The sequence below is a fragment of the Danio rerio genome, chromosome 9 (assembly GCF_052040795.2).
Source record: "Danio rerio strain M-AB ecotype USA chromosome 9, GRCz13ab, whole genome shotgun sequence".
NCBI classification, from domain to species: domain Eukaryota; kingdom Metazoa; phylum Chordata; class Actinopteri; order Cypriniformes; family Danionidae; genus Danio; species Danio rerio.
Window position 1 is genome coordinate 39,606,217 of NC_141029.1, and position 19,012 is coordinate 39,625,228.

At 34.5% G+C, this 19,012-nt stretch overlaps 1 protein-coding gene and 1 long non-coding RNA gene across 3 annotated transcripts in view; one reads left to right on the forward strand and one right to left on the reverse strand.

Annotated features, from left to right (window-relative positions):
* pdia5 (protein disulfide isomerase family A, member 5) overlaps positions 1 to 19,012 on the forward strand; it is an 84,493-nt gene that overhangs the window by 6,075 nt on the left and 59,406 nt on the right. For both annotated transcript variants that reach the window (XR_015498890.1, NM_001113576.1), the window contains 2 exon segments: positions 10,920 to 11,046; positions 16,059 to 16,146. Coding sequence is in view for 1 of the 2 variants with exons in the window: in NM_001113576.1 (NP_001107048.1) it covers positions 10,920 to 11,046; positions 16,059 to 16,146 (215 nt within the window). In the remaining variant the exon portion in view is untranslated.
* The window catches only part of LOC137496491 (uncharacterized), a 65,319-nt gene that overhangs the window by 5,959 nt on the left and 40,348 nt on the right, over positions 1 to 19,012 (reverse strand). The window lies entirely within an intron of this gene.

The window sequence follows — 19,012 nt, forward strand, 5'->3', positions numbered from 1 at the left end:
TTGCATTTCAAGTGATAATCTCCAGCTCATATGCGTGTTTGTCCTCGGGGTTCTCCCCACACATCAGGATTTCTGATCATAAATATTCAGGTTCAGAGCTCCTCTGACATTCTTCTGGAAAATCCACTCTTAACCAGTCTTGAGTGTAATTAGTTATTGTAATTAGATTACTTTTCCACAAAAATGTTAAGGGATTACTTTTTATTTTTTATTTAATTTAATCACAGGCATTTTTTACTAAATACTGTAAATAAATTAAGCAGTTTTGGATTAATCAATTCAGAGAAGAGTAACAAAATACAATCATGTTTTGCAGAATAATTCTACTCTTCAGAAGAAAGATTTCATTTATCGAGAAAATCGAACATGCTTAGACAATCTGTTGAGTCAGAAAGTAATGATAGTATATGTATGAGACGTGTAAACATAATTTTTTATTATTGTTTAAGTGTTACAGAATAAAGCTAAAAAGTTACGCTTTTCTCAAATGTGAAGAATTAAGTCTTCAATTTATATTGTCTATTCATTTCGATTTTTAGGGATTTTTAAATAGTATTGAGTAATTCAATTACTTATTTCAGACATAAGTATAAAATAATTTAATAACTTAAGTTCAATTACTTTTCAGACAAAGTAAAAGGTCTTATCACACCTCACACCACAGGAAAACCTGATAAGATAACCATTAGAACCACCAAGATAATCAGGGTTCAGGTTTTCAAAAGTAATCCTGTGGGAGTTTGGATCACAGATTTGATCAAATCTTGGAAATTGGTTTTTAAAAGGAACAGAGGGATTTTGATTTAAGATCAGATCATGTAATCCAATCTTACATTAGATTTGGATCAAACCTTCCCTTTGCTTTATTTAAAACTTTGAGTTTGGGATTTGTTTAACCAAATAAATGAAATAAAATACAAAAAAAAGTTGTTGTTTTTTTTTTTTTAAATGAATGATCACAAACTTAATGATTTCTGGTGATAAATAAATTCCTTCTATATGAAGCATGTCACATCTAATAAGATATGGTAAACAACAAAACAAAATCAAAGCGGTATTGTTTTAGAACAAAAAACAAAAAAGTCAAATGTTTGATGATTGCAGTGTTTCTATTGCTTACCATTAAAACAAACAATGGCTGTTTGTGGCCACTGGTATTTTTGCTTACCTGTTGTTCTTTGCTAAATCAGTAGAGTACACTGTTGGTTCCATTTAAGGCTCTGGTAAACAGGATTTTGTAATCCTAAAATTTTGGATTTGGATCACAGTGATGAAAAAACTGTCATAAAAGATAGATCAGTTAATCCTGGTTAGCACAACATAGGATTTCCAAATCTGGACTAATTTGATCCAGATTACATTTTTTGAAAAACTGGGCCCAGAAGATTACCTAGGATTTTCAAATTCAGCCAGAAAATCTTGCGGTGTCTGCCCAACCTTATAAGAATCCTAGCATCCTAGCAAAAAAGGATCCTGAAATTGATGTACTAATTTAAAGTATAAACTACCATTGACTTTGATAATTGTGGTTTCAGTCATGCATCTCCAAGTACGATTTAGCCCTTACATGTACTTTCATGTCCCAAATGACACAAGAAAATCTCAAAAATTGTGTTGTTGCAGCTCCTTCTAAATAAGTAGTTTAAACAAGCAGCAAAAATCATTCATTGAGTGTATATTATAATTTTTACTTAGAAATCAGTTTCTCCTACACATTTTCTAGTGCGTTCAGGATTTAAGAAGAGATTGATTTTAAAAAATACTTTCTATTGTCAATTTCATTCCCCTGCATGCTGCTATGCGTGTCGTATCTGTCCACAAGAAAAAAAATGTTTATTCCCGAGTAAATGATTTGCAGATTGTCCCGGTTGAGCTGAAAAGTCCAAAAGGAGCTCATTGAAAAGCAGTAACAAAGAGATGCAACGATTTTCAGCTAGCAATATGCACAAAAATCTGTTCCTCCATCACCCCTTTCCTTCTCTGCATGCACACTTCAATCCCTTGAGCTGTAGCTGCTCATCAGATGAAATAGTGGCACACAGCATGTGGTTTTTTCCCTCCAACCTGTTTTGTTCACTTTGCATTGATCGACAGGAAGTGATCGGGCTTGCCTCTCAGAGCTGTTCAGCACATGATAATAACAATCAGTTTTGTGAAAGAGCTGGCGTTGTTAGGATAATGTCAGCGTCGAACACCACTGCTCAGGGAAGCCAAATGAAAGTCTTTGTAACAGGTACAGGACATGATGATTGCCAGACAGTAATGGGCTCGCTCTATTGGTCGACTGTCAGGTTTGGACAGAGTACTAGAAGAAAAGGTGGTGCACCAGATAGGGGCAGAAACCTGATGTGACTAGACAGAGAACACCAACTCTTTTGTCTGAAAGCCGACTTGAATGCTACGGTTGTCTCTTTCCCGAAACTGTACATTTTGGTTTTAAAGATGGGCTGTTTGAGAAAAGATCAGAATTTTACAGTGTCTTTGGATCCTGTATTTTCCTTTTAAGTTTTCTTAACTTTTTTATTTACAAGTTTTTTAAGGGCACCTATTATCCTTTTACACATTCAACTTAATAAAGTGTGAAATTTCTCCACAGCACAATGTCCAGTCCAAAGGCAGTATTTATTACATGAGTAGGTGTTTTTATTTATTTATTATTTTATTTCTTCATACCGTACACCTTTGATATGTCACTTTTTTTTTTTAATAGTTTTTATCCAAGGAACATTGTGTGTTGTGTCTTCACTGGCTTTCCGCTATATGCAATTCATCTCTGTGTGCTCAGAAAAATAATTAATAGGAGTTTACACTGACAAGGCTTTAAAACACCTGCAGATTTGTTTTGTATTTTGTTGTTGAAATAACCAAAGCATGTCCTGTAACTTACGAGTGAAGCTGAGTTTTAGGAAGTGTACAGGGTAAAAAGCTCAAATGAAAACAATGTGTTTGCTTCCAGCCAAAAAGGGACAACTTTACAGATACATTCTGGGGACGCTAGAGGGATATATTCAATTTTGTAAAAACAAGGATGAGGTGGAGCAATATTCTCTCAGTAGGACTGGGTGATTATTATTATTATTATTATTTGGTTATTTTATTTTATCAGATTTATTCAAACTAATTTGAATTATGTTTTGCTCCTTCCATCCATCATTCTATCTAACGTTCTATCTATCTATCTGTCCGTCCACCCGCCCGCCCGTCCGCCTGTTGCTCTATCCATCCATTCATCCATCCATCCATCCATCCATCCTTTGTTTTATCTATCGCTCTGTCTATCGCTCTATCTATCTATCTATCTATCTATCTATCTATCTATCTATCTATCTATCTATCTATCTATCTATCTATCTATCCATCCATCCATCCATCCATCCATCCATCCATCCATCCATCCATCCATCCATCCATCCATCCATCCATCCATCCATCCATCCATCCATCCATCCATCCATCCATCCATCCATCCATCCATCCATCCATCCATCCATCCATCCATCCATCCATCCATCCATCCATCCATCCATCCATCCATCCATCCAGTTAGTAAATCTTTACAGCTTAATTTAATTTGTCTAATAGGCACAGTTCACAACTGAAATATCCTTCTGTTGTTTCAAAGCTGCTTCTTTTTTTAATGTTGGTAACCATTTCAGTTCTAATTGACTTCCTTCACAAATATATTTTGAAGTGAAATGTCAATATAAAAATGTATATTCAAGGTATAATGTACATCCAGCCGGTTAATCTTGCAGAGTTAAGCCTGGCGCAAAGTGGCTGCTATTTGACATGTAATTCAACTATTAGACAACATTGATTTAAGCAATAATGATTTACTAACTATAGACAGACAGACAGACATTATAAGATATGTTTTTATTATTAATATTAGGGAATATTAAATATATGATCACGATGTAGATTGTAAAGTAGAATATACAGCATATAGCTAGTATTAAACAGTTATTCACAAAGAATGTTTTTGTTTTCAACAACAAGACTTGGCAATGGAATTTGAACTTTTAGAATGAAAATAATAAAGTATATTCTTGTTTAGAAAAATTACTTCAAATGCTTTCTTATTGACTTTTTGAGCAAATGTTTCGAAGTGGAAACAGGCATTTCTGATGTGTCTGTGGTCACTCATGCATTACTGTCTGCATCAATCTGAAAGTAGTCCAGAATGAGCCACTTCAGCTCAGTCTTGTTGGAAAAAATCTCTCATGATATGACCATTGAAAGGTAATGTTAGTCTTGAGTAACGTCCTGAAAGTAAGCTGGTTCTTTCAAACACTTGAGCGAGTCGCTCTGACATTTGTTCATAATGCATCACCGTGTCTGTTCTCTCTGTCAGGATGGCTGAAGTCAGAGAAGGTGTGATTTCTCAGGTCCCTCGGCTTTGCTCTACTTTAATTAGCCCTGACTGTCATCTTCACACACTCGCTGGCTCCCTAGTCACTGGGGTCGCTGGGATGTCACCCAGTCGGCACAGGTTGTCCACTCTGCTGGACCCCATTCGCTCATTTATAGTGTAAATGAAAGTTAAGCCACTGAATAAGTCTAATTTCAGAAGATGGAAAGAATATTTTCTCTGATCCTTCACCCTTTGTCTACAGAGAATAAGCTTTTTACTTACCAGTGACAGATGAATTGATTTATTTAAGGACATAAATATTTAAAAAGAGGATTTGGGTGACTAAATAAAATCTTTTAAAAACTTTTAACAAACCTTGAATTTTTTAAAAAGTTTTTATTACCCTTATAATAGCTATGACTAAAATGCTGTATTATTACGTATGCCAGACCATTAGCTCAGTAGTGTCAGTTTTAAAAGAAAAGCTATGAATGTGCACATTTGCATCAACATTAGCATTTCACTGCATTTTGTAGTGTGCATGACTGTGTATGTGACAAAATAAAGCACTGATTATTTAACTTTATTTTTTCTGTCGTGTTTATCGATGCTTGTAATTTATTATATTTTAAGCAGATGCACTGCTTAGAAAAAGACTTGATAATCCCAGTTAATCTAAATTATTTTTCCAAATTGATTATTTGTAGCCTACCGTTTAAACTACCTGACCTGCGTGGTCTTTGTTTTACCCATAAACAAATCATACAGTAAATGAATAAAGGTAAGTTACGCACATAATTACCAAAATCTATCTATTGAATTAATCAATCTATTAAAGAAACATTGGCTAGATTTCTGCATTTAAGGCTTAAATTATAGCGAGACATAGCAGATGAACCGAGAGTGCATCAGATCGGGAAGCAGATCAATGTTGATCTTTCTTTCGAGTTGTCAGTGCGAAAATGAACAAAACAACTGGCCTAACACAACATATTATAAGATTAAAACATGAAAAAGTGATCAGATAGTAACTTCGGTCAATTTTCCTAATGGATAAACCGAGATCAGGCTGGATAAACAGCTCTCAGTAATATTTCAGCATGCTTTCACTTTCGCATTTACCGGTAAGAATGACATCTCGCCCTGCTCATCATTCTTTCTTCATATAGCCGTATAAATGGCTATTACACAATCATGATACACTGTAATATAGCCTGGGTCGTTAGTTCGTTGCATTGTTTTGTTTTCTCACTACAATCGATCCGCTCAATAGGGCAGAGACCGTCTCATTCAGGCGATCTCGGACTGATTGATTTGGCGCGGATGCGAGCGCAACTGCTGGATATATGCCAAACAAACCGCGCTAACAGGGGAAACGAGACAGATTCCGAAACAAACGTCTATGTGTGAAAGCACCGTAAGATTGTATTTGCACACAATTGACAGACAATCGCAGCATGCAGCTCTGCCTCGATCTGTCAGGCAACAAGGCAGCACTGTACACTGGCCCAAGCGTCTCGCACACTGGCCATCGGGCATACCTTATTGTCGAGCCCTGAAAGTTTAAGCTCTGTCGACGGGTCTCCTGCCTCTGCACAGTTTAACAAGCACTTCAACAAGCGGGCTTTTTCCCGCTTGGCAAGCCTAGCTGACGTGACATGAGGGCGTGGCAGTATCGACGATTCAATTTTTTTATTCGATAATCGAAATTGAGCATAAATTTTGATCGATTTCGATTTAAAATCGAAATCGTGACACCCTTATTCGATATCATGTAAACTTAGCTTAAATTCATTTATTATAATAATTATATAATTAATTAGGGCTGGGAGATTAATTGAAAAGTAACCAAAATCGACATTCAGAATCTATAATCGATCAAATATTTCTAGGTCGATTTTTTTTCAATTCCATTCCCTACTGCGTGTGGAGTCACTTGACCCTGCTCAGTTAAGGCTGATTTATAAAAAATGTAACTAAACATCAAACGTTTGCACTAAATTGACAATGACTGCACCAGTGATGCTTTAGGCATATTTTATATTACGAAAATTATTATTTACTTTATTTGTTTACAGAAGATTCAAGAAATGCCCAGTTTACAATATTATTTACAGGATATACAAGAGTTATTTTATTTAGAAGAGATGCTGCTTATTTTCTACTTTTTAATATGAAAAACGTTCAGAATAATTAATTGTGTTTCCAAAAGTGCAAGTTGTTTATTTTCACTTTTTCATAAGAAAAAAAGTGACTGTTTGTTTTAGGCAATGTGTGTTTTAATTACAGATGTTCAATGTTGATGTTCATTAAATTATCATAGATGGTAGACAGTGTTTTTTTTTTTTTGTTTTTTTTTCCAGTTATTTTAAAATCAAGTAATGCACCCCTTATTCAGAAATTTCTGAACAAAACTTGTCAGTGAACTATGAGAGCAAAAAAATTAATTAATCATAATCAAGTTAAAATGTTCAATTGATTGAGATTTCAATTTTTAGGCCCAATTGCCCAGCCCTGTTATTAATTATGATATAATACAATTAATATATTGTTATTAGTAATAATTATTCAATGACAGTGGAAGTATTGAATTTTTTTCATGGCACCATTGCAATTTTCTTCCAGTTTGCGACAATAAACATCAACATATAAACAAATAAGTACGTATGCATGCCTAATAAATTAGACGTAATGACTTTTAACGGTCAAGCATTTGCCATTTTTAAACAAACAAGTAATGCCAGACAAAACTAATACTGTTACGTCTGGAACAATCAGACCACTGAGACACATTACGATTGCATTTGGTGCTGCTAGCAGTGCAGAAAATTACCTACTTTACCTTTTAATTTTGTACCCTTGCTGCGTCAAGTTTCCAGGTTAAGGTTTTTAAGGTCTGCATATGATAAAGCTCGACTAACAGACACTTTGTTTATTTAACTTTGCTCTGCGTGCGATGCTGTTGCTCAACAGAGTGTGCAGTGATGAATTGAGTCAGGCCGCTGGCCCTTGTCTCTCTCTATAGAGGTTGTGAGGTGTGATTTTTAATGAGGGAGAGCATGGCGCTTGTCTTGCTTTGTCATGTAGAAAGATGAAGGTTGTCAGTGTCTGAGGCACCTTTGTTTCTCACCAACCCTTTCCTGTGATGCTCCAATGATGTTGCCAGTCAATTTGTGCAGCAGATGTACAGCTACTGTCTGGTGTTTGTTTTTGGATTGCATTGTGTAAGTCTTTTTATCGTTAATGTCTCTTATAATATTTGTTAGTATTTTAAAGCTTCCTTAGCTTATTAAATGATCCCTAGAATGAAAAGAGTTCTTATTGGTTTGTCTTATAGCCACGCCTCCTTTGCATATTAAAAGAGCGCTTCACTGAAATAAACAGAGACATTTTTATAGGGATTTCAGCACCTGTGGTTCTATAGGCCCCGTTTACACTGTCAGGTCTTGATGCCCAATTCCGATTTGCTGCCTACAGTATATCTGATTTTCTTGTCTGTTCGTTTACACGTTCTTTTAATTGTGACCCATAAACGATTCATGTATTTACACTTGCCATACAATTTACGACGTCGATCATTTGTAAAGGCGTTTCTTCCTCCATTTTTCATATCTCCACACATACTGTTTCTTCTATGTCATTAATCTGCGGAGAAGCACCACATAGTCGCAAGTTTAATGACGTACAAAACGGAATGCCTCAATAAATCCGATCTGCCTGTTTACATGATAATCGCATTGTCAAATATCCGATTTATATCTGATTTATTTCCATCTATCAAAACCATTCTCTGAATATTCAAATGCATGTGTTTTTCTTTTTCTTTTTTTTCGTGTTGACACAGTCATAGAACAGATCTAACTGCAGTGTAAACGGGGCCAAAGTTTGGAGGTTGTGTGTGTGGTTGGTTTTTTGTTTTGATGCCAGAAATCAGGTCTGTGGTCGAAACAAGCTTAAGATATTTGCACATTGTATTATATTAGCATTAAATGTTATATATCACATTAGCATAAAAATACATAGTAAAAAAATACAAGTAATACAAAATATAAAAAGGTGGTTACTAATAAGTGGCTACTACAGAGGTTATCAGGAATATTAGTATTCATCATGGCAAAAAAAAAAAAATTTATTTATCTGTTCATAAATCTGCTTTCACAGCCTTGCTTATAATTGCACTTTTAAAATTTTACATTAAAAACATAAAAAATTTTAATAAAGTCCCCATGAAATCAAAACTAACCATATGATCTTGCTAGCTAACATTGCCGTACTGTGTTGAAGAATTTATCTGTGCATGTCATTAGGAAAAGAATAGTTTGCCCTTCTAATCTTTAATTGAAATCAGAAAATGCACTTCTTGTTTGTTTTCTGTTAAATTCTCAGATTACTTGATTTTGAGGTATTGGGTGTGGCTACCATACTTAACCACACCCCTCCAACAGTCAGTTTTGACTGCAAACTGAAATAGTGAGAAGGAAGTGTCCGTTAGATTGTAATAACTCTCACCAAACCCTTTTCCCCATGTTTCAGAATGAAATGCCTACTTTAATACATCCAATCAACTCGCAGGAAAAAAAAAACAAGCCACGCCCACTGTTTTCTCATTTTAAATTTTGTTTTTCTAGGAACTGCATTACAATACGAAAAAAAAGTCCCGGTTTGTTGGGACTTTAATGTCTGAAATCAGGTCTGTGGTTGACTCAAGCTATTTTCATACTTTATTATTTTTATTTTGCTAACATAAAATGTTATGTATTAAATAAGAATAAAATACACATGTAATACTCCTTTGTTTTGGAAAAGGTGGTTAGTAATAATAAGTGGCTAGTGTGCACTTCAGAGGTTGTCAGGAATATTATTATCCATAATGACAAAAAAATCAATAATAATTTATCTATTCATAAATCTGCTTTCACAGCCTCATGCTTATACTGTAATTGCATGCTTTCTATTTTTTCTTTCTTTTTGCTGTGGTCAGTCCTATCATTTTAAAATGAATTATTTCATTAAAATAAAACTCTTAAATTTGATAATAATACAATTTGTGCAGAAAATGAATAACTATATACCGTATAATGCTTTAACAGAGCCTGTTATTTGCATCTGGAAATGGTTCTAATAAAGTGGACTTGCAAAGATTCACTATAGTTTGGTTTAGTTTATTTATTTATTTTTTTCACAATAATTATTTCATTTCAATAATCTATACGCCTTTTTTTGCTGCTGCTGCTGCTGTTTTTTGTCAAGGGTATAAGGGTGATTTTTCTGGCATTTTTTCTGAATTTCTGGGTTGACCTACAAAAACACGTCATCACTGCAGCACTCGATGTTCTCTAAGTCAGTCTAAAATGATCATGTGCTGTCTTGAAAAGTTAATTTGAGATCCACAGAGAAACAAATGTTAAATTTAGATATTTGTGTACCTCATAGTTTTAATAAATGCCTGTTTTTGACCAAGAAAGAAGTTCTGAAAGTTAGTGTTTTTAGAACATCATGCATCTCAAAAGATCTAAGCATACTGTTTGTGGCTTCTTAATGTTAAAACCCCTTTAAAACTCATCCACCTTACTGTAAGTGTGATGTGGCCTTGAGTGTAACACAGGAATTCTGTATATACTGTCATAATAAATGGTTATTCAGTATTATTTTCAAAGTTTGCATTATTCTTTGTAAGATCCTCTTTAATATCTGGTATTTAGAAATAGAAGCTCTGTCTCAAATGTGTCAGTTTTCTATAATACAGTATTTTGATTGACCAAATTAATTCTCATTGCAAAACTTTAAGCATTCATTTGAACTTGGTCATTTTCTGCCAAGCATGTGGCATGGGAGATGATGAGGATGGATGATAGGCTAGGTCGCTGTCTCTGTTTGTGACATGGCCTGTCTGATCTTGTCATTTTTCTCCTTTTTTAAATGACAGCACCTTTATCTGTTGTCACTTTATCGGCTTAGCTCCATCTGAAACCAGAATCACATGCCTCTGTGGGGAAGACTAATGGAGAGTGTGGCAAAGAGCAGGGAAACTCGCATCAAATGCAATTCTAGGACACTTTAAATGTTTTTTGGCTTGTTTTAGTTTTTAGTTATTGTTTTGTTTTAGTTTTTGTTTTGTTTAAGCTTTTGTTTAGTTTTATTTAGTTTAATTTTAATTTTTGTTTTAGTTTAGTTTTAGTTTTATTATTTTATTTGTAGTTTTTTTAACTGCTATTTCTACACTTGTAACATTTTTCTTTATTTTATTTTCTTTTTCAATATTTTTTTTCTTTTTATTACATTTGTTTAATTAATTTATCAGAATTTTTAGTATGTTTTTCCTGTTTTGTGGCCAACTCTGACTTTCCACTCATCTTAAAGTGGTAAGCAACTGATACGTGAAGTAGCTTCTTATAATGGCCCTTTTTTGTAATGGTTGTTGTTGTTTCTTCTGTCATCACGGAGTTTGACACCCTGTCATGATTTCACACAAATACTATCTATTTTGGCACATTGTTTTGAACAAGCTGTTGTATTCAATCTTGAAAGTGGAAAATGCAAATCTCTCTCTGTTTCTCCTTCGTAGGTTGCAGTGACGTCCGCCCTACAGGCAGTGAAGGTTTCTCCACTCATAGAAAAAGTCAATGACCATAAGGATTTCAAGAAACTTCTTAGGACCAGAACTAATGTTCTTGTTTTATACACCAAGTCAGGTCAGTATGTTTAATTTTTTTCCGAAATTATGTTTCATATACTGTATAAAATGTATTAAAACAATTTTGAATTTAAATTCTAAACGCATAGAAGTTTAAGTCATTTTAAGAAGTCCATGTTATTGACTGACTATAACAGGGGTGGCCAACCCTGTTCCTGGAGAGCCACCTTCCTGCAGATTTCAGTTGCAACCCTTATCAAACACACCTGAATCAATTAATTAGGACCTAAACACGACGTGATAATTACAGGCAGAAGTGTTTGATATGGGTTGCAACTGAAATCTGCAGGAAGGTGGCTCTCCAGGAACAGGGTTGGCCACGCCTGGACTATAAAGTCCACTGGTCTGTAATGGCAAATATTACTTATATGAAAATATCAGCAAAATTAGATACAATCAGTATGCAGTATCAGTAATTATTTTCATCATGTTCTGTACAGTGTAGTTCAAGAATTATTTTGAAATAATTGTACATTTTATTTTTGTAACAGAATATTTTTATAACATATAAATAGTAATATATAACAATAAATAATATATAAAATATAATATATTTTATATATTTAAAATTCTATTTAACAAAGAATCCTGAAGAAAATTTCATGGTTTTCACAAAAATGCTGTACAGCAAAACTTTTTTCAGCATTATAAAGAGCCATAATTATAAAGAGACATAATAGTATTACATGCAGTCATATTTAATGGTAATATTTTCACGTTTTGGTAATTTTACTATTGATATGGTGCTTATCACCCTTGGTGAGCATTAAAAAACCTTAATAAAAATTAATTCCCCTGTTAAAAACGAGTGCTGATTGAACCTTTTAAGCAATGTGTACTTAACATTTCCAAAAATAAAGTTTGATCATTTGTTTTGTGGTGATGCCAGTGATAATGTTCGTGAAAGTGAACATCTAGGCATAATTACTGTTGAGGCTTGCTTTAGCTATAAACATGCTGACTTTAACTTGCTCAGCAAAAGCGTCTTCAAACTTCTGTCTTTCTGCCATGATGGTATTTATCTTGGAGAAAGAAAACTCCCCATAGAAGCAGATATTTTATGATTACGCTTCTGAACATTAATTGTTGCTTGCATCCTGACACATTTCAGGACATAATGCACAAAAATTAACTTAGGCTTGCATGGTTTGAACTGTATGCATAAATACACTTGGGGAAAGTCATTAAGAAAGCTCTGATTATGCTATAAGATTAAGAAATGCTTTACAAGTATTGTTCAAATTTAATTCATGTTAGTAAATACATTAACTAATGAAACATTATTGTAAAGTGCGTCCATTTAATTACACCCAACATTGCTTGGCATATAGCAGAACCAGATCTCCACACAGTCACATGATCTTAAATGGGGTCCAACTTTCTTTTATATATATTTAAGTATTGTCTTCACTTCCCACACTCATTAGACCATCAGGATATCAGACAAAGCTCTAAAGGAACAGAGAAGCATATAGGACTTACATCTAGAGTACTGCATCTCTCTTTACCTTTAATTAGAAGAAGAAAAAAAATAGCTGCATTTGCATCACTACTTATTATCAGGACTAACAGGCACGGCGCCATATATGACTACCGTATGGATGAACGGTCCATAAACAATCTCCCACCCACGACGCAAAGGGAAAGAGCCTCTCAAGGTCTTGCTGTGTGAGATTTATTTGTTTCATAATTCACGACTCATTTCGAGCACATGAGGTCATTGGATGAGACGGTGTATCGAGCAGTGTGTTTGATTGATGGACGACTAGCGCCGCTCATCCTGTGAAGCATTTCCATTAGAGGCTTCCTGCTAACTGCGGAAGTCCCTTCAGACTGCATTCATGATCAGGCAGAGCACAGACGCACTTCTCATTCAACTCCATTCCTTCGATTAAAGCCCAAAATAAACTGTGGACTCTAAATTTATCGTCCCTTTGGTTTGGGCCAGTGCGATTAATTTGAAGAAAAGCAGATCATGGGTTCAGCTGTGTAGTAGGAAATCACAGTCACATGTGTGTAAATCTGGGGTGTAGTGAAGCTGTCAGTGTGTTTCCACACGTAGTACTTTTCACACTGTGTGCTGTTGTTCTGTACTGAGGTGCAATGCTTTCAACACCACGAGTACTATAGGCAGAAATGCAGAGATTCACTTAACCTTTTTGTATAATAAATAAATAAATTAAATTGAAGTAAAATACAATAAATTCATTATAATTTTTCACGATTTATTTGTTAACATATATTTTTTAAATGCTTTTCTAAATATACTATAAATGTTATGTCAGTTATCTACATTGGGGGAAATAAGTATTCAACATGTCATATTTTATTTCTGTGAAAAATATTTCTGAAGGAGCTGTTGACATGGAATTGAACCATATTTTGGTAAAAACTCAAACAATACAGGCATAAAAATATAACAAAACAAAAAAAAAAGTTATGTGACAAGAAGAATGTACTGAACTACTGAAATGTATTCATACCTTATAAGAAAGTTTTTTTTGGTGATGCCATCTAAAAGATGCCTCTCATATGGAGAATCTGGTCACATTAATAGGGTATATGCCGAAGCATGCTAATAGGACTTTTAATTTGCCAGTAACCTGGGTTAATCGTTTCCAGTGAATTGTATGCCAATGCAAACTGTGTGTTTAAGGTCTGATTTCTTTCAAAATCAGCAATCTCCACGGGCTGAGTGATATTTGATATAAAGTGGTTCTCAGATTGTACAAGAAGCACTGCATTAAAATGTCTTTATAATATGAGCATTTATTTTACCCCAGTAAATTCAATGGAGCTTCTGCGCTAGCCTGCCGATTTTGACGGGCACGTGCGAGCAAACGGCTTTTTGTCTCATTTTACACTTGAGCAACTAAATGAATGCCAAAGTCTGTTTAACTGATTGTATTTGAATTACATTACAACATCGATGCTGTAAAAGGAACCATATAAAATGGGGGGAAAAAACTGACATGAACAGGTCACCAGAAGTTTATCAGTATGGGAAACTCACTAGCTCGGCATATACCCACTTGCTCAGGTGTGGGTTTTACACAGACTACTACAAAGTGTAAAAATCTTGATGGTTCTGTGGGTCTCATCTTACAAATCTGATCTTCATTTTGTATTCTCTATTGGATTCAAATCAGGTAATTGGCTGGGCCATTCAACAGCTTGACTTTCTTTCTCCGAAAGTTTTTTTTTTTTTTTTTTTGTCTGTGTTTTGGATCAATGTCTTGCTGAAATGTCCACTCTGATTTCATCTTTATTATCCTGGTAATGTAGATGTTGGACCGAAGCAGCTAATATTAATTTATAACGATGAAAAGGCTGAGGGTTGCTGAATAACTACTGAGATATTTCAACTGCTGTCTGGGCTTTCACTGCCTTTCTACAGCTCTCTCTCTTCATGTGCTCATGTACTTTTTTCCTGTGTCACTTCATTTTATTACACATGTAACTTAATTTGTAAACTAATTAGATTAGTTTTCTTTGCATATATGGATTTCTTTGGTTGTTATCAATATCTGGTGAAAGATTAAAGTCAACAGCGCCTTTAAAAATATGCTTTCTGAGAAAAATGGTGAATTGTTGAATACGTATTTCCCCCACTGTATCATAGACAACTAAATAGTTTGTGAAGAGGCAAAAAAGTCTGTATTGTGTGTAAACAAAAAGGTGGAGTGTTAAAAATGAAATCCCATGTACATTGTAGCTTTGTATACAATTGCTTAAAGAATCCACCTCATAGTTATAAAGTCAGCTATTTATTATTATGTATTATTTTTACAAATTTGACTCCATTTTATATTGTAATATTTTTTTTTATATTGTTATATTTGAGCAACACCTTTAGCCCTGCCCTTTTAATCACTCAGTAACCGTAAAAATTGTGCTTCCCCTGATGACAGTGGCAATCCTTCAGCGCTCACTTTAAGAAAAATTGATGGATGTGCTATTTATTGCACAACAATATACAAGTAATCAATAGCGTTTCATTTCCACAACAGATTGCTTTTTTATCGACTTTGCACCAATCAAACATAGAAACCCATATACTTTTACACACTGAAGATATTTTGTTATCTATTTTATATAGAAGCCATAAAAAGGCTTCTCTGCTTTCTGTTTCTTTATTCTGGCTCTTATTTTACTAAATTATAATAAAGTATGTTACTATATTTTATTGCACTTTTTGTGATTATTTGCCTCTTTATTATTATTACTTGCTGTATTCCTCATTTGTATGTCACTTTGGATAAAAGTGCCAGCTAAATTATATTATATTTGTCTTTTTAATATAATGATTTGTTGATTAAGAAACATTGATTAATATTATTAATGTATAAACACTTGTGCTACTTAACATTTTGTGGTAGTTTTGGTAAACAAAGGTCTAAAGACCATCATTTATCTGAAAAAAAAAAAAAACATTACCATTTATACAGTCAACTTTTTGACCGTCACATATTTTCCATGTTATAGTTAAATTTCTAGACAACTAATATAGAGTATGTCTATAATGATGGGAATTATGTTTGAATCTGAATCCACATAATTTGTGTTATTACCCAAGTGCATCTTTTTATTTCCATTTATACTGTACATTCCCATGCAAAGATTTGTTAGCCCAGCATATCGGTGTTTACATGAAGCCTAATAGTCTGTTATTAATCTGACTGATTGTGCAATATAAAGATAAAGAGCTTCTATGTAAACACTAATCAGAGTACCGTAGAAAACCCCAGATCTTTTTAACTGGTAATGGTGCGCTTAGTAGCCTATTAAAATGCAAATCAGTACCAGCTAAATGTGAAAATATATTTGTAAAATTATGAAAAATTAAATGAGCTGAAGGGAAATTAAGCACATAATTGAGTCTATTTATAGTGTGCTTTCCGCAGGGGTCATGCAGGTGCTGTGGGCTCAGTATAGGATACAAGCTCATCATATTTAAATGTGTTTCTGTTTCTCTCCGGTCTTTTTCAATGTGACTTTTTTTATCCTCAGCCTCATCTGGAGATGCTCATCTAAAGCTGCTGTCTGATGTGGCTCAGGCTGTGAAAGGTCAAGGGACCATCGCTTGGGTGAATTGTGGGTGAGTTTCAATCAATTTTGCTCTTTGGCAGTCTGGATGGACATTTTAACAAGTGTTCATGGTTTTTTTGACTGGGGTTGATGTTTTTTTGTCAAAGTATGTTTATGTAAAGCTTGTTTTTATTTCAAAACCTTCTGGAGGATTTGATTATTTTCATAATTTGGTCAATCTACGTTATTGTATATTATTTGTTATTGTGATTTCGTGAGTTCTGCTACCAAAGGAGGAAACAAAGCCATGACATCAAAGCATATCAAACTTAGTTTTTCGCCCCCGCAAACACTCATTACTCAGACAGAATTAAACTGAACAGTATCTAGATATATAGTTGAGGACATGCTGCTGTTGTCTCTCGAATTGTCCCACAATAACATTAAAATAGTGTAGATTAGTGTACAATGTTTTACATTTAAAAAATAAATTTAATATTTTTAAATTATTTATAAATTAAGTTGTTTTTTTATTTTATAGTCATTTGAGAAACCAAAATTTTTAGTTACTTTTCCAGTGTAATTATGTAATGTATATCTTATCTAAAATTATTGAATATCCTGTACCTGTGAATTCCTTCATTCTATTACTGAGTGATGATTCTACGTCTTACAAAGCTACAAAAAGTTGTTTGACTGGCTGGCTTAACTTCTGCAAAAAAACTCCTAGCCCAACATTAGCTGCATCTACATAATTTGGACATGTAATTTTGGAAAAGTGGTTGGTACAACTTCAGGACATTATATTGTTGAACTTATCCACAGCTCTAAGTTGTACAAAGAGTGAACTTTGTACAAATGAGTACATTAAAGATCTGGGGCCTCATGTATCAACGCTGCGTACGCACAAAAACTTTGCGTACGCCAGGTTTCACGCTCAGAATCGCTCACGTTTGGATTTACTAACAATGAACTGAACGTGGGAATGTGCGCAGGTTCACGGCAGCTTTTTGGCAGGCGTACGCACATTTTTTGTGCGTGTCTGTTTTATTTCCATTGGCGACTCCTAGAGGCAGTTGTGTTAAATTCTTCTCTACAAAGTGTCTGATCCTTGCAATGGCAGCTGTATGAGACGGGTTCATCTAGTAGGTATGTAAGATTTCCATACCATACAGTTGACCAGCTAAACATTAAAGCACAATTTGCAGCGGTCGCCTGTTTTCCCAATGTAATCTGAGCGATCTACTGCACGCACATTGCTATAAAGACACTATCTGAAGATGAATTTGCATGCGTGAATCAGAAACATTTCCATTCAATAAATGTGCAAATAAAATATGATGCACAAACTTATTAATGATTCCTACTAGTCTTTCTCGTGAGAAATAGTTGGCAAAATATGATATGTAGCGGGGAAAAAAAGAAGAAAGAGTTCATCAGACGCTGGATTCGAGCCGAGTTCATGCTCGAACATGTCAAAACATGTTCACAAGCGTCTTACGAGCGCGCCACTGAGACTGTTCAGAGTGCTGCAACATTTTACAGATATAAACCAGACAATTTTTTTTTTTTAATGCACTCAGTGCGATGTTCAGACCCAACTGTGTTAACCGCATCAGCTAAACTCTCCCACTCTATTTTTTTCTTTTGTTGTTAATTCCGAAAAACAAACTTGCAAATAACACCGCTTTTCTCCGATCTACCTCCGAAAGCAGCACCTCCAATTCACATTCTGTTCAAAGTTTCTCTTTTTGCTTGCTTTTGCCGTTGCTTTTTCGTTGGGTTTTGCCATTAGCATAGTCATTAGCATATTCATACGGGGGAGGAGGCAGGGAGGGGTTTTGTGCTCGTGCATGTTGCGCTCAGTTTCACGTTCATTCGGATGTACAAAAGAATATGCGTGAGACTCGGCGTACGCAGTGTTTCATACATCTGAATTTTTTTCTGCGTACGCACATTTACAGCTTTGTGCGTACGCAATGTTTTAGTAAGATTTCCACGCAAGTCTTCGTACATGAGGCCCCTGGACTTCAGCTGCTGACAAAATCGCCATGTTTATTGCTCAAAACAATGATCAGGATAGAGAATGATTGACTTATTTTGTATACTTGATACTGTACTTTGTTTTTTTGTTAACGTCTATTCATTGGATACCCCAGTTTAAAGAGTCTGCAGGGGAGGGGGGTGGCTATAGTTGAATTGATATATTTCATTATATTGTTTTTTCAACCTGTATGTTTTGTTAACAATTAAAGTAATAATAATGAAAATCAGTTACTAACTCTGTTACTATCTGTGAGAAGTAACTAGTAACTACAGTATAACTCATTACTCTTTTAAAAAACCGTGTCCAACACTGGTAATTACCTCAGATTCTTGGATTATGTTGGATTGTAGTATGAATTATCTTGTTCTTTTAAATCCAAGTTCAGGACAGCTCAGCATCTTCTGTCTGTTTAGAAAATATGTTTGTGAGATTTAGCAGTCAAAGCTTGCCTCTAAATCATTTCTCAATGGCTGTGTGGTACTGTAAATGGTTGGATGTGGCAGGCAAATATAACTGCATCTTTTTATAAACTAAAGTAAATGTAAACATAATGTTCTAGCTTTTGGGTCAGTATGATTGTGTACCAAACAAATTAATTGCAATAATTTCAAAATCAAGACAGCCCTGAAAAAAACAGAGCCACAAAGTATTTGATAACTCACTATGCATAAATGAGCAATAATTTTCCCATTCTGCTGTACCAAAAACATATCCAACTGTAACTTTAAACATACTAAATATACCAAATTATAATTTTGTGAATTATGCTAGCCATGCAGGCATGGTGGTTTCTTTTCCCCAGAACCATGTTATGAGACCGTCTTGGGTACATTGGGTCCCCAATGCGAGAAACTTATATAAAGCTGGGTATAAAAAAAGTAACTCTGCA